The sequence below is a fragment of the Giraffa tippelskirchi genome, chromosome 4 (genome assembly GCF_054371585.1).
Source record: "Giraffa tippelskirchi isolate mGirTip1 chromosome 4, T2T-mGirTip1v1.2.pri, whole genome shotgun sequence".
NCBI lineage: Eukaryota > Metazoa > Chordata > Mammalia > Artiodactyla > Giraffidae > Giraffa > Giraffa tippelskirchi.
Genome location: NC_137278.1, coordinates 34,445,964 through 34,458,955, shown reverse-complemented (window position 1 = coordinate 34,458,955; position 12,992 = coordinate 34,445,964). Strand labels below are relative to the sequence as shown.

Sequence of the window (12,992 nt, the reverse complement as noted above, 5' to 3'; positions counted from 1 at the left end):
TTTCACTTCTCTTTCTCCTAGCCTTTGCTCCTGCCATATCCCCAAGCCACATTCCTTTCCCCACCCTCAAAAAGATTCTCCTGCCCTCTTCTATCCATCTTACCTCTTAAGACGACCAGCTGAAATTCTTCTCTTCCACCAGGCCTTCCCAACACCACCCTACTCATCTGACCAGTAATTACATGCTACCTTATAGCATCTCTTATGCAGTTATTTTACTCCTGTACTGTTATTTATGTATTAAAATCTTTTATGTATTATGTTTTTTACGTATTTAATACATAAAACCTTTTATGTATTAAAATAAACTTTAATGTTTTAAAATCCTCTATGTCCAATTTGATTAAAAATTCCTTGAGAACAGTCTATGACCATACCAGTGTCTACATTCCCCATTGTATCCAACATCCAACTTTACTTATATCAAGAATAAAGCCATGATTTATCAAAACACTAATGCATTCCCAAAAAGTCATCGAGCTATCCCAAAAGTATCAGTGTTACTCACCACTTTACTTTGCATGTCTGTGTACTCCATTCCACAATATGTTTATCATCTGAACAACTATACAAACAGCCATTGTCTTGATGCCACTGTATGCAATTGACTCTGTTGTCATGTCCACCACTCTGCAGATTTTTAAAAAAAAATTAAAAGAAAAAAAAAAGCTCATCTGGTATAATGTATAATATGCATCCTAGATTCACTACTAAATACTTAACTAAAATGTTAGGCCTTAACCTAATAAAAAAGCCTATCCATTAACCTAATTAAAATGAGTCTATCCATTTCCAACATTAAAAATGAGACAAATCTGCTATAACTTTATCAAATATTAACTTTCTCTTCTCCTCTGCTGGAAAAACATACCTCATAAGTCAAAGTATTAGTCCTAAATGTCTCCTGCTTTTGATAGGAATGGCAGCACCAAGTATGATAAAATACTTCATGTATAGTGACAATAGTCTGGGACACTTGAGTGAACTAGTAAAGTCAAATCTTAAAGGGTTTAAAGTTTACACTTAAGGTAAAATTCACTTCTAGTTAAAACTATCTTTGAAAATCCCTTTGCAAAAAAAGTACCACTCTCTCAATTTTAAAGATCATTGTTTCTTCAGGGAAACACTGAATGTTTCCATGTGTCATAGCTCACACCATATGGATGTACGTTTAAATATACTTAGGATAGCAAAATGCTTGCTTACTCAGAGGCACCACATAGATATGGAGACGTCAACAGAGGAAAGACAAATTCAAGTCTCCCATATAACACATATTCCAGAACAAGCTCATTCAGCAGAGTAAGGTGTTAAATCTTAGGGTAAAACCCACCCTCTGAGCAATTACTGTTTTTTCACTCTTTCCACCTAAATTCACATTAATTAAATATACATACAACGAATCACGACTGTATACATATCTAAGCTAAGCATAAAGGTTAAACTTACTACTACTATCATACAGATTGCTCCCACCAAAAAAGAAAAATAATTTTAAACGTTAAATTCAATTACTTCCCTTCCTTCCTAACAGCTATCTACTCAAAGCCCTAGTTTATAACCACACACACACAAAACTGAACAAAGGACATGAACGGATAAATTCCACAGAAAGAACTCAGTAAGAAATTTTTTTTAAATTTCAGTAAGTAATCCAAGAGATACAAAGCAAAACAAATCAACATTTTCAGTCTGTTCATCTAAAAATTTTTTAGCATTGTATATCCATCCTGGTAAGGCTACAGTGAAAACGGCACTATCACATGTTCCTAGAGTGCTAGCATACCTTTTTGGAAAGCAATCTAGCAACTGTCCACTCACTCATTCATTTACTCATTCAACAAACATTGCCTCAATACCAATTATTTCTAATAAACTCATTCCTTGTCAAAGATTTATATATAATCCTGCAAGGTATCAAAATCACCTAAAAAGGAGTTCAAGCCTCCATCAGTATCACTGACTAAAACAGTATCACTGCGCATCAGATGGTAGTTCCTGTTGACCACAGAAGACTGACCAAATCAAAAGATGGGATCCAAACTATCGTGGGGTATAGTGGGGTAAAAGCAAACAAGAGGCCCACACTCAACCTGCAGAGGAAGGAGGAATGAAAGGAGTGTCCCTTTACACATATCTCTGAAAGTTTTTTTCAGTTGTATATTATTTTTATAGTATTTAATATAAAAACAAGTGATACATTTTTAAATGCAGATTTAAAAATCAAATAAAAACTTTCACCTATTAAATAAGCCTGGGTTTTTGGTTAGTCTCATTGTTGTTTTAACAGAATAATCAATGATGACGAAAACAATGCTGAAACACAGGTACCCTGCCACCGCTGAGATAAGGACAAATTACGAAAATTTTCAGAAAAAATTTATACTATATAAAAACACCTAACACACACCTTGGACTCATTAGTTATAGGTTAGTAATTCTGGGAACCCATGTAAGAAAAAAAAGTTTTATAATAAAAAAATTGGAAACTACCTCAGTGGTCAGTAATAGTTATACCACCAAGGGACTATCCAATTTATAGGACTTTAGGCAACTAGTTCTGAACAAATATAAAAATTACTCAAACTGTAATATAATGGGAAGTATCAGGATACAAAATTGATTGACAGACATCAACTGCATTTTCTAAAACTATCAACAGAGTATCTCTCATTGATAAATTTAGGTAAAGGTGGGGGGGGTGTTTCAGGATGAGGGACACGTGAACACCCATGGCTGATTCACATCAATGTATGGAAAAACCACTACAATACTGTAAATAATTAGCCTCCAATTAAAATAAATAAATTAATTTTTTTTAATTCAGGTATAATTTTTTTCCCTAACTTCAGGTATTCCAGATGACCTATGGATATATTTTACTTAAAACAGTCTTTTATTTATACATACAGAAAGCATTCCCATATACAGATAGGAATTAAGTGAACATCAAAAACATACTGTAATAGATAATTGTCTGAAACAAATTGTGCCAATTAAGTTACTGTCTTGCAGTACAGTACCAAGCCCACATGTGTCTGCTCTGGATGCTGGGCTGGGGCTCTGCAAACCCTATTTCTGCTTTGCCAGTGGGATCATTAGTGGGCTCCAGACCAAGGGACCTGTTTCCTTCCTGTCTCCCAGTTTGCATCACCCCAGCGTTTCTTCAACCCAGCAGGAGCAATCCTTTCAGCAGCAGCTGAACTTAAGATGCAGTTTTTTCAACACTTGGAGAACCAGTCTCATCAGCTCCTTTCAAAGATACCAGCAGCCAGCTAGTGCCCACTCCCCCCTCCCAGCAGTCTGGACCTCAAATCCATAGGGCCGATCTCCCTCGACAGACATCAGCAGCACAGAGAGCAACATCTGCTTCTCAAAGGTCTGAGTTTCAGCAACAATCTCACAGCTTCCCTTGTTCCTGAGCCCTGGAGGTGGTGTGCTCCTTCCTTCAGTTACTGTCGGTGATATGCAGAATTCTTCCCATCCTTTCTTATTTTAAGCCTACGCAACAGTTCTTCACACTCTTCATATTCTGATCTATAATAATGACGAGGTTACCTATCACAGCTATTATCAAATATTACTGTTCAAAATTTTAAATATGGAAGGGGCAGAAAAATGCCCCTATACTAGAGATCCTATAGCATATCCTGAACTGCTTTGTTTTTCATAGTTAGTTTCCCAACATCTCTCTTTTATATAAAACATACACATACAGATATGTACTTACTATCAATTTACTGTGTAATTCTCCTTTTACTGTACTGTATAATAAAATACTACCAACTGCTGTACCAAGAGCCAACAAGTCAGCCTGGTTACTTGTTCCTATAGCTTCTGATTTCCTTTTTTTCCTCTGTGGACCTTCCTGGGGAAAAAAAAAAAGACAATTTTTCATTTTATTATTTCAAACACTGAACCTTCATTGCATAAATGCAAATGCCCTCGAGCCCACAAATGAAATGTGCCTGCTTCTAAGAAATGTTTTTTTAAAGTGGAGATGGGATTTGCTCTCAGATGATTTCTCCCTCACTACTCAGAAAATAATCACTCACGGGAAGAACTTCTAATACCTGTCCCTGTCTCCTACCTCTCTGAAAGGAAGGCAAACAGGAGAACTTAGAATGTTCTTGGTAGGGGTCTAAGGGTTCCAAGCTGCCTGTTTTCCACTTCTCAGAAACCAACCATTCCCAGCAAGTCCAAGTGAAGTCTCCACTCCAAAGCAAAGAGATTACAGATCCAAGCAGCCAATACTTTGCCCTTTACCCACAAAATCTTTCCTTGCCTTGTGGCTTCATTTTCAGGAAATGGGATTCAAATGTTTTCATATTTATAAACATAAAATTACTTCAATTTGAGTCAAAAAATAGTTGAACTCTCAGAGGAGTGCAAAGCGCACACACACACCAGAGAAGTTGCTCAAGTGACTGATTAAGGGTCAATCTGAAAGTTCCATGTTGTGTTCATGATTACTGTCAAATGGTCCAAGCCTTCTTCGCCTTACTTCAAAAATGAAACTAACAGCTCCTATCTGTCCATCAAGAAGACAACCAATGAGTACAACTTCAGAGTACTACTTTAGAATTTATAATGCTGAATAATAATTTATAATTTTGGAACTTTTCTTCCATATACTTGTAATTTTTTTAAATTACTTGTAATTTTTTAAAATTAAAGCTTGTTAGCCTATGTTTTAACATAAAGAAATTCTGAGAAATCCATTCTTTTCATGTAAAAGAGACCAATACCATAAAAAAAGAAAACATTTTTTTTTCTCAGTACTGCAAGATCTTTGCTCTACAGCACATAAAAAACAGTTCACAATACATAAAATCTGCCCAACCCAAAAAATCACCCATGAAAACTGATGTTACCAGTGCATAGACTATCAAGGAGCAGATTTATAAGGCATTTTCCTTTTTTTCCTCTTAGTTATCCTATCGGAGAACGCAATGGCACCCCACTCCAGTACTCTTGCCTGGAAAATCCCATGGACGGAGGAGCCTGGTAGGCTACAGTCCATGGGGTCGCTAAGAGTCGGACACGACTGAGAGGCTTCACTTTCACTTTTCCCTTTCATGCACTGGAGAAGGAAATGGCAACCCACTCCAGTATTCTTGCCTGGAGAATCCTAGGGACGGCGAAGCCTGGTGGGCTGCCGTCTATGGGGTCGCACAGAGTCAGACACGACTGAAGTGACTAGCAGTAGCAGTTATCCTATAGAGATGTTACATTTGAAGAATTTGATTCATTGGACATACTAAGTCAACAAAAAATTGAAAGATTTAACAAAAAATAAGATATCTTTAAATATGGAAAAAATAATGCACATTTTACAAGTCTTGAGAAATGTATTTACATTAATAAACCCAAAAGAGAAGTTACAATTAAGAGTCAAAGTCTAAGTCTGATGGTCTCATCAGTAACATTTAATTCGATTGAACACTGAACTTGATCAAGAAGTGTCCCAGGTTCTATCTTCAGTTACATGAATTTCTAAAGCCATCTCTGAATGATCCCAGAGGGCAAATGTGGCTTCTGCATAAGGTTATAAACACAGACACCAATTTCAGGCAAGGGAAGCAGGGGAAAGTGTACCAACCTAATAACAACTACCTCATCAGAAAACTCTTCTCTGAAAGATTCTAGAAAGTATTTCTTCTATTCTTGGTCTTCCCCAAATCAAATTAAAATTACCTACACTGAGGTTTCTAGCCGTGGGACATGGGCTGATCCAAATATGTGTAGGTTTATCTGTAGATATGCATCTGCATTAAAAAGCACAAAGAGGGCTACCCTCATGGCTCAGTGGTAAAGAATCCACCTACCAATGCAGGAGACACGGGATCAATTCCTGGCCCAGGAAGATCTCACATGTCACAGCGCAACTAAAGCCTGTGGGCCACAAGTACTGAGCCTGTGCTCCAGAGCCCCAGAGCCCCAACTACTGAAGCACGCAAGCCCTAGAGCCTGTGCTCCACAACAAGAGAAGTCACCCCAATGAGAAGCCCACGCACCACAACCAGAGCAAAGCCTGAGCAGTAACAAAGGCCCAGCACAATCAAAAATAAATACATAAAATTATTTTTTTAAAAGCACAAAATTTTAGAAATCAACCATTAACATATTCAAAGCCCTCATTTCCCTATCAGCAAAATCTCTATTTTGGGAAGAAGCAAGCAGAGGCTAGTGGTAGGAATATTACAGAAATTATACCCAATTTTGAGGATCATTGGTCTAAACCTAAATAATAATCCAATTAGTTAACCTTAAAGTAACAACTCACATAAGTTTTCTCCAAGTTGGGTGATCTTTTTTAAAACTAATTTCTCATTCAATAGGATGCGTATGTCCAAACAAGTAACACATGCAACCAGATAAGTTTATATAACCCATGTGTGTTTTAGTGAAACCTAATATTTTAACCCCATTACTAAATATTTCTGAAATCAAGAGTTTAGTGGTACTAACGATTATAGATTATGATAGACTTCTGCTGGCGTTTTCTATCAGAACCTGTTATTTCTGTGATCAAAAATTTCAGTGACTCCCCACAGAAGAGTAAATCAAAGAAACAACTGTTCGGCATTCAGAAGCATCCACAATTTGCCTCCAGCCCACCTTTTCTAGTCTCATTTCCAATTCCATCCTTACACTACACTCCCTAGTCAAGAATGTGTGTTAGCTGCTCAGTTGTGTCCGACTCTTTGCAAACCCCATGGACTGTAGTCTGTCAGGCTCCTCCGTCCATGGAGCTCTCCAGGCAAGAATACTGGAGTGGGTTGCCATTCCCTTCTCCAGGGGATCTTCTTGACCCAGGGATCTAACCCGGATCTGCTGCACTGCAGGCAGATTCTTTCCCATCTGAGCCACCCGAGTCTCAAGTACACTTTTCCATCTGCTTGTCCCTCCTTTTGGAGAGAACTTTTTCTACCCATCTCAATTTTCAATTTGGTTAAAAAAAAAAAAAAAAAATCGATCCATGCTTCAGGTTCGACCTCAAATATGCTCTCCACAAAAACCTCTTCTTAAGACTCAAATCATACTCTGCTTTGCATTACAGACACAGTATATCTGAATTGTCTTTATTTCTTCTTTAACGTCTTAATCATACTGCTTTGTTTCATGTCATGCACATGTTAATGACATGTGTAAATATATAAAATAATGGAAAAAGTAGGCTAAAAATTTAGTCATCTATCTGTGATCAGAAAATCTGAGTTTCAGAGAATTCCCTGGTGGTTCAGTGGTGAGGACTCTGGCACTTTCACTGCTGGGGCTCCAGTTCAATCCTCGGTCAGGAAACTAACATCCAACAAGCCACACAAAGGGGAAAAAAAAAAGAGAAGAAAATCTGAGCTCCAGACGGCACCAAGGATGAAGACCAAAAGGATTGGGTCTATTACTTAAAACTACAGAGCCTTTGCCAAGGTGAAGGGCTGGCTGAGATAAGCAATAAATGCCAATAGCAGTCTCAAGAGAGCAGTGTTTGATCTAGAAGGCAATCGGAAGGCTCAGTGAGAATCTGCATGTGCCTGATTCATAAAAGCAAGGCACAATACAGATGTGAAGACAGAGAGAAAAAGCACACCAGGTGATGAGAAGTCTGATTTTGATCAATTAAGCACTGACTTTTTAGGCTGAGATCCCAGAGCAAGAAGAGTTTACACACATACACACTCATAAAAACATGTGTGCATATAGCTGAAACAAGTTTCACCAAAAAACTTAAACTTTACTATGCAAAATACACTCTCTATTGTCTATGCCATTTCTGTAATGCTATCACAATCCACTAAATCTATTTCACACTCCACTAATGGTTTGAAACCTATTTTTGAGAAATACTGACCTCTAGTCACTGAAAATCATGGCAAAGTTTCAAGTTTCATTCTGCAATTGGTCTCCTATGCCACCATTTCTTGACCTATTTTAGCTATCCCTTACTCTGGCAAATGCTAAAGTTTCATGGGTAACAATGAACAAAATCTGTACATTTTACATGTAACTACATACAGTATGTACATCAAAAATAAATCCTAATACAGAATTTTTATTTCTGCCAATAAGATCTAATACACAAACCTTACTCTTTTGAAGTTTAAACACTGGAGAGACCTTAAGATAGAGCATTATATGGTAACACAAATGGATTGTGCTTCTTCTCTAAGGGTTAGGACTGGGGTTGCTCAGGTCTTTCCCAGAAACATGCTTAATGCTACTGTGCCTGCCCTGTCCAAAGCCTGAAATGCCATGTGCTTCATTCAATCAGCACTAAGCTATGCAGGGTCATTTTAACTGCAATGACAGCAAACCAACATAAATGCATTTACTGTGGTAGCCAGTCTGTTTCTTCAGGACTTTTCAGCAGTTAGGGAAGGAAAAACTGAAAGTATGGATCTCAGAGGAGCAATGAAATAGCAGGTGGCTCAGCCACTTAATGTGTGCCTCCGGCATATCATCTAACATTTCAGCCTTAGTTTAAACACATAAACCTGAGACTCTATAAACAGCATTCACCCAGTCCATCAACCTGTCTCCTTGCACGTTCCTCATCATCATTTGTGGTCCTCTTCCTCCAGGCTCCATCACTGAAATAAAATGCTTAGCTACATAATACATACAAAAAAGTCCTAAAGACTACTGTGACATAGATGCAAAGAATTATAATCATTCTGTGACCAAGAACAAGAAGCAGCAGTCTAATTTTTCTAAAAATTTAGGAACCACTGCTTTAACTCCTGTCACCCAAGAAACCCAGCACCAAATCATTTTTCTCCACTAATAAGTGTAACGTCACCAAACTTTGTCCTTGGGTGGAAAACTGCCAATTACTAAACCACACAGAGAATACTCCTATAAACTGATTTAAATGTAAAATAAAAGTTTACAAAAACATGTTAGAACTTAAGTGGCAAGGATCATAACCCAGGGACCTGGGAGCAAAGGTAGAAAAAGAAGATTTGCAGCAACCGCTATCTTTAAAAATCACCTGACTTTAAAATTTTACAAAGTACACATGCAAGTTTAATACAGGAAAATCACTTCTCTCCCTAATTTTCAAGTGAAATGGATGCTCCAAGAGAATACAATCCCAAGATGATGAACACTGGATGTCCCTACATTGCTTCCAGTTCTCAATTCTGTGACTTAAGATCTAAGGTTCAAGTAAGAGCACTGGACCAGGAGTCAATGCCCTCAACTCTCAGGGCCACAACTACTTCACTGGTTATTAAGGCTTTGGTGAAGTCAGTTAAACTTTCTTAGTTCTGACTCTCAAGTTTTTAAAAATGTGACTTTAGGGCATTTCATAAGAGTCAACTGGCTAAAGTGAGAGCATACGAGTAAAAGGATACTGAAGCCTGTAAAAACTATTTTTTAATGTCGCCCAACTCTTTTTCAAGGATGCCTCCAAAAGTAAAGTGACTTGCTCAATGTGACAACACAAGTTTGGTTCGTGAGTATGAAACCAAACCCATTTTTCTTCCATATCATTGTGCTATAAATCATCCCAAACTGATTTTAACAGGAAGTTTAAGACTAGGCAAAAGTTTTATTCCTCAGACATACGATTGCAAGGCAAGAGAAAAATCAAGTGAGTGACAAATGTCTGCCAGCCTAATAGTAACAATTTGTTGCTCATAATGAAGAGCTGAGCTCTAAACACCTGTATTCTAGTCCTGGTTCTATTTTTGGTGTTTTTCAAGTTGCTTGAACTGTTTCTTCTTCCTGAACAAAGCAAAAAGTTAGTTTTTAATCTACTGTGCAGGACTAACCATGCAAATGAGAGACAGTAACAACACTTAATACTTGCAGCACTTACACACCAGGAACTACTCTAGACGTTTTAGGCATCAGTAAGAAATACCACCTCCACAACCGCTCTTGAGGTGAGCACTGTTACTCCTAGTTTACAAATGAGGAACTAGAGGCACAAAGACAATGACACCAAGCCTGGATTCAAAGCCAGGAGTCTAGTTTGGGTCCTTGCATCTAACCACTGCTCCACATTTCCTATCACCATTAGAATTACCATCATTTTACAAGACTGTTAAAACACAAACACAGAAATCTGAAAAGGAGAAATATGCAGAATGCTGTAATCTTGATGACAACTGTGATTTTTTAAGTCCTAGTTTTGTGCACTGATAAGACTTCTTTAATAGTCAACAGGAGTTACTTCATCTAGAAAGTATAAAAACGTAACTTAATATCTGAAAAATATCTAAACATACTCTTGCAAAGTGTAACAAATTAGATGTATCCCGACTTTCAACCTAAAAAGTTAAGAGGAAAGTTTCCTGGAATAGTCAGAGGGAGTTAAGATCTGCACTAAACAGGTTTTTTTTTTTTTCCTTTTTAGTGCATTTGTGTTTAAACACTGACTTTTTAAGGTTGAAACAGAGTGTTAGCTAAACCCCACACAGCTCAATACTGACATTTTCAAATCACATACTGCACCGATTCGGGCTGGCAACCTTATAGGTGCGGTACCCACGTGCGTCTGAGTTAGCGCAGACGTAGTCGAGTAACTCAAAAGTGAATAGCATCTTAACTGAGATGGGTCCCTAAGAGTGAAAAGCCTTCCCTAACTCAGCAGTAGCCCCGTCTAAGAGAAATTTCACTTGGACTCATGTTCGTTAAGTTAAGCTACTTTTTCACTTTACTTCCATGTCCTAATGTAGACTTCAGACTTGGGGAAAAGGGGATGCATTAAGGGAGAGCCGTGCAGATGTTAAAATTTTAAAAGTAAGAAGATTCAAATGGCTTAGCATGGAACCCAGGCTGGGAAAGTTAGGACTTTCAAGAGTCTCACATCCTAGGCGTGTGGGAGAACACGTGGTGAGCCGGCACCCAAGGTGGGGGTGGGGGGTGGATGGGGGTGTCCGGAAGCAACGAAACAGACTTGTTCATTTTAACTGCCCAAAGCAAAGTCGATGAGCTCGGTAAGGGTCGGCGACCAGCACTGCCCCAAAGCGGGGCTCTGTCAAAAGTCAGAGTTCTGAAGAGCTCAGCAAGAGAGCCGGCCGGGCAGCAGGAAGCCGCCCCTGGGGGGGATGGGGCCTCGGCGAATATGGCGGCCCCGGCGACGGAGAGGCCCAGACAGCACGGAGCCCGCCGGTAGGGCTCAAGTCCACTGCCCGTCCGATCTGGCCGCGCCTGTTCTCTCTGCCCTCGGGACAGGCCGCGCACGGGGGTGGAGGCGTGGGCCCATCCCGCGCCGCCACCGCGCTCGGTGCCTACTCGGCCCGGGCCTCCGAGGGCCACGCGCGATGCCAAACCGCGCGCCACCGGGCCGGGGGGGCAATGAGGCCGAGCCTGGGAGAGTGCCCGCCCCGCGCCGTTCCACTCACTTTACCTTGGCCTGCAGCCTCGCTGGCGCCCAGGCCAGGCAGGTGCAGGTACCGCTGAGGTGCGCGGAAGGCACGTACTCCTGGTGTAGCCGGTTGTTGGCTGTCTCCCACACTCGCAGGTGACCGTCGGTAGACGCTAAAGCGAAATAGACCTGGTTCTGCGGGGAGAAGGCGCAGGGGACCCCCGCGGGGGACAGGGAGTCGGCAACACCGCCGCCACCCGCCGCCATTGCTGCTCTGGCTCCGCGGCAGCCACGTGTTCGCTCGTGCGCAGGCGCATCGGGGTGGGGCGGGGCCTGGAGGAAGGAAGTGGGGCGGAGGGAGCGCAGGGAGCTGAGGGAGTAGCTCTTGGAGACGCAAGCGAGCGTTGGACCGCCTACCCGTGGACGGTGGCCCGGTGGGCTCAGTGCTAATTTGTTCTGGAGACGAGTGAGTGGAGGAGAATGACAGGACTCCTGCCTTAAAAAAAAAGGAAAAAGAAAAAGGTGTTTTTTGTTTTAATTTAAACAACATGATTGAACAAGATGTTTGAAACAAGCGTTCAGTTATAATTCCATGATTGTGACAACCTTTTCCATTTTTCCTTATCCACTTACAATCTGTAATCCTGCACACGTTAACAATTTATTCAGTCATAATAGTATTAAAATAAAGGTGGGAGAGTCTATTCAGTCTTCTTTGGTCAAGATTTATCCCATGTTACCGCACCAAATGTTCAGCTTTTAATGTTTCCATAACGTTTCACTAAATCTGTGCATTCTGATTCAAGAAATGTCAGGTACTACTCAACCACACAGAGTTTATTGACCAGCAGGAAAGACACACACACACACAGAAAGAAACCCACTGCCCTCAGGGCTATAGGAGACTCTGAATCTTTTATAAGTAGAGAGAGTCATGGTAAAATCTGCATTTTATATTATCTGGGATGACATAAACTGATCTACATTTTTAAAGGCCTCCTGCATGTTTCATGGAGACAGTAGAGGGGCAAGAATGAAAGCAAAGACACAAGAAATAAGCAGGATGCTGGGCTGTGGTGGTGAGAAATGGTCCAGATTCAGATATACCCTGAAGTTGGAGCCAACAGGACTTGCTAAATGGATTGATTATGAAGGATGAGGAAAAGACTTGAGTGAAGGGTGACTCTAAGGCCTGAGAGAATAAGTGAATGGTGATGCCATTAGCTGAATTGGGGAAATGGGTCTGGATGGAGTGGAAATCAAGACTTCTGTTTTGGACAGTTAAGGATGAGATGGCCATTAGACGTCCAAATAGAGTTGTTCAGTGGGGAGTCAGATATATGAGGAAATCACAGATATAAATTTTGCATGCATTAGTATTCAGATGCTATTTGAAAATGTAGGACTGGTCAAATCATCTAGAATGTAGGTATAAATAGAGAAAAAAGCTTAGCCCTCAAATGTGCCAATCTGTCAGGAACAGAAAGAGAACCCAGCAAAGGAGGTTAAGAAGGGTTAACAGTGATTAAAGCCCTGGAAAATGAGATGCCCTGGAAACCAAAATTTTTATAAGGATTTCAGAGGCAAGACAAAATCAAAACCATGTCAAATGCTGTTAGATGAAGACTGAGAATCAGTGAATGTGGCAAGATCAAGATCATTGTTGGCTTTTCAA

At 40.1% G+C, this 12,992-nt stretch overlaps 1 protein-coding gene across 1 annotated transcript in view; it reads right to left on the bottom strand.

The window, feature by feature from the left end:
- The window catches only part of WDR43 (WD repeat domain 43), a 38,093-nt gene extending 26,492 nt beyond the window's left edge, over window positions 1–11,601 (bottom strand). Inside the window, exons 1-3 of the mRNA XM_081484289.1 lie at window positions 11,360–11,601; window positions 3,731–3,868; window positions 509–630 (exon numbers count right to left, since the gene is read on the bottom strand). Coding sequence (XP_081340415.1) covers window positions 509–630; window positions 3,731–3,868; window positions 11,360–11,584 — 485 coding nt within the window. The 5' untranslated portion in view covers window positions 11,585–11,601. The remainder of the gene's footprint in view (window positions 1–508; window positions 631–3,730; window positions 3,869–11,359) is intronic.
- Between the last annotated feature and the right edge of the window lie 1,391 nt (window positions 11,602–12,992).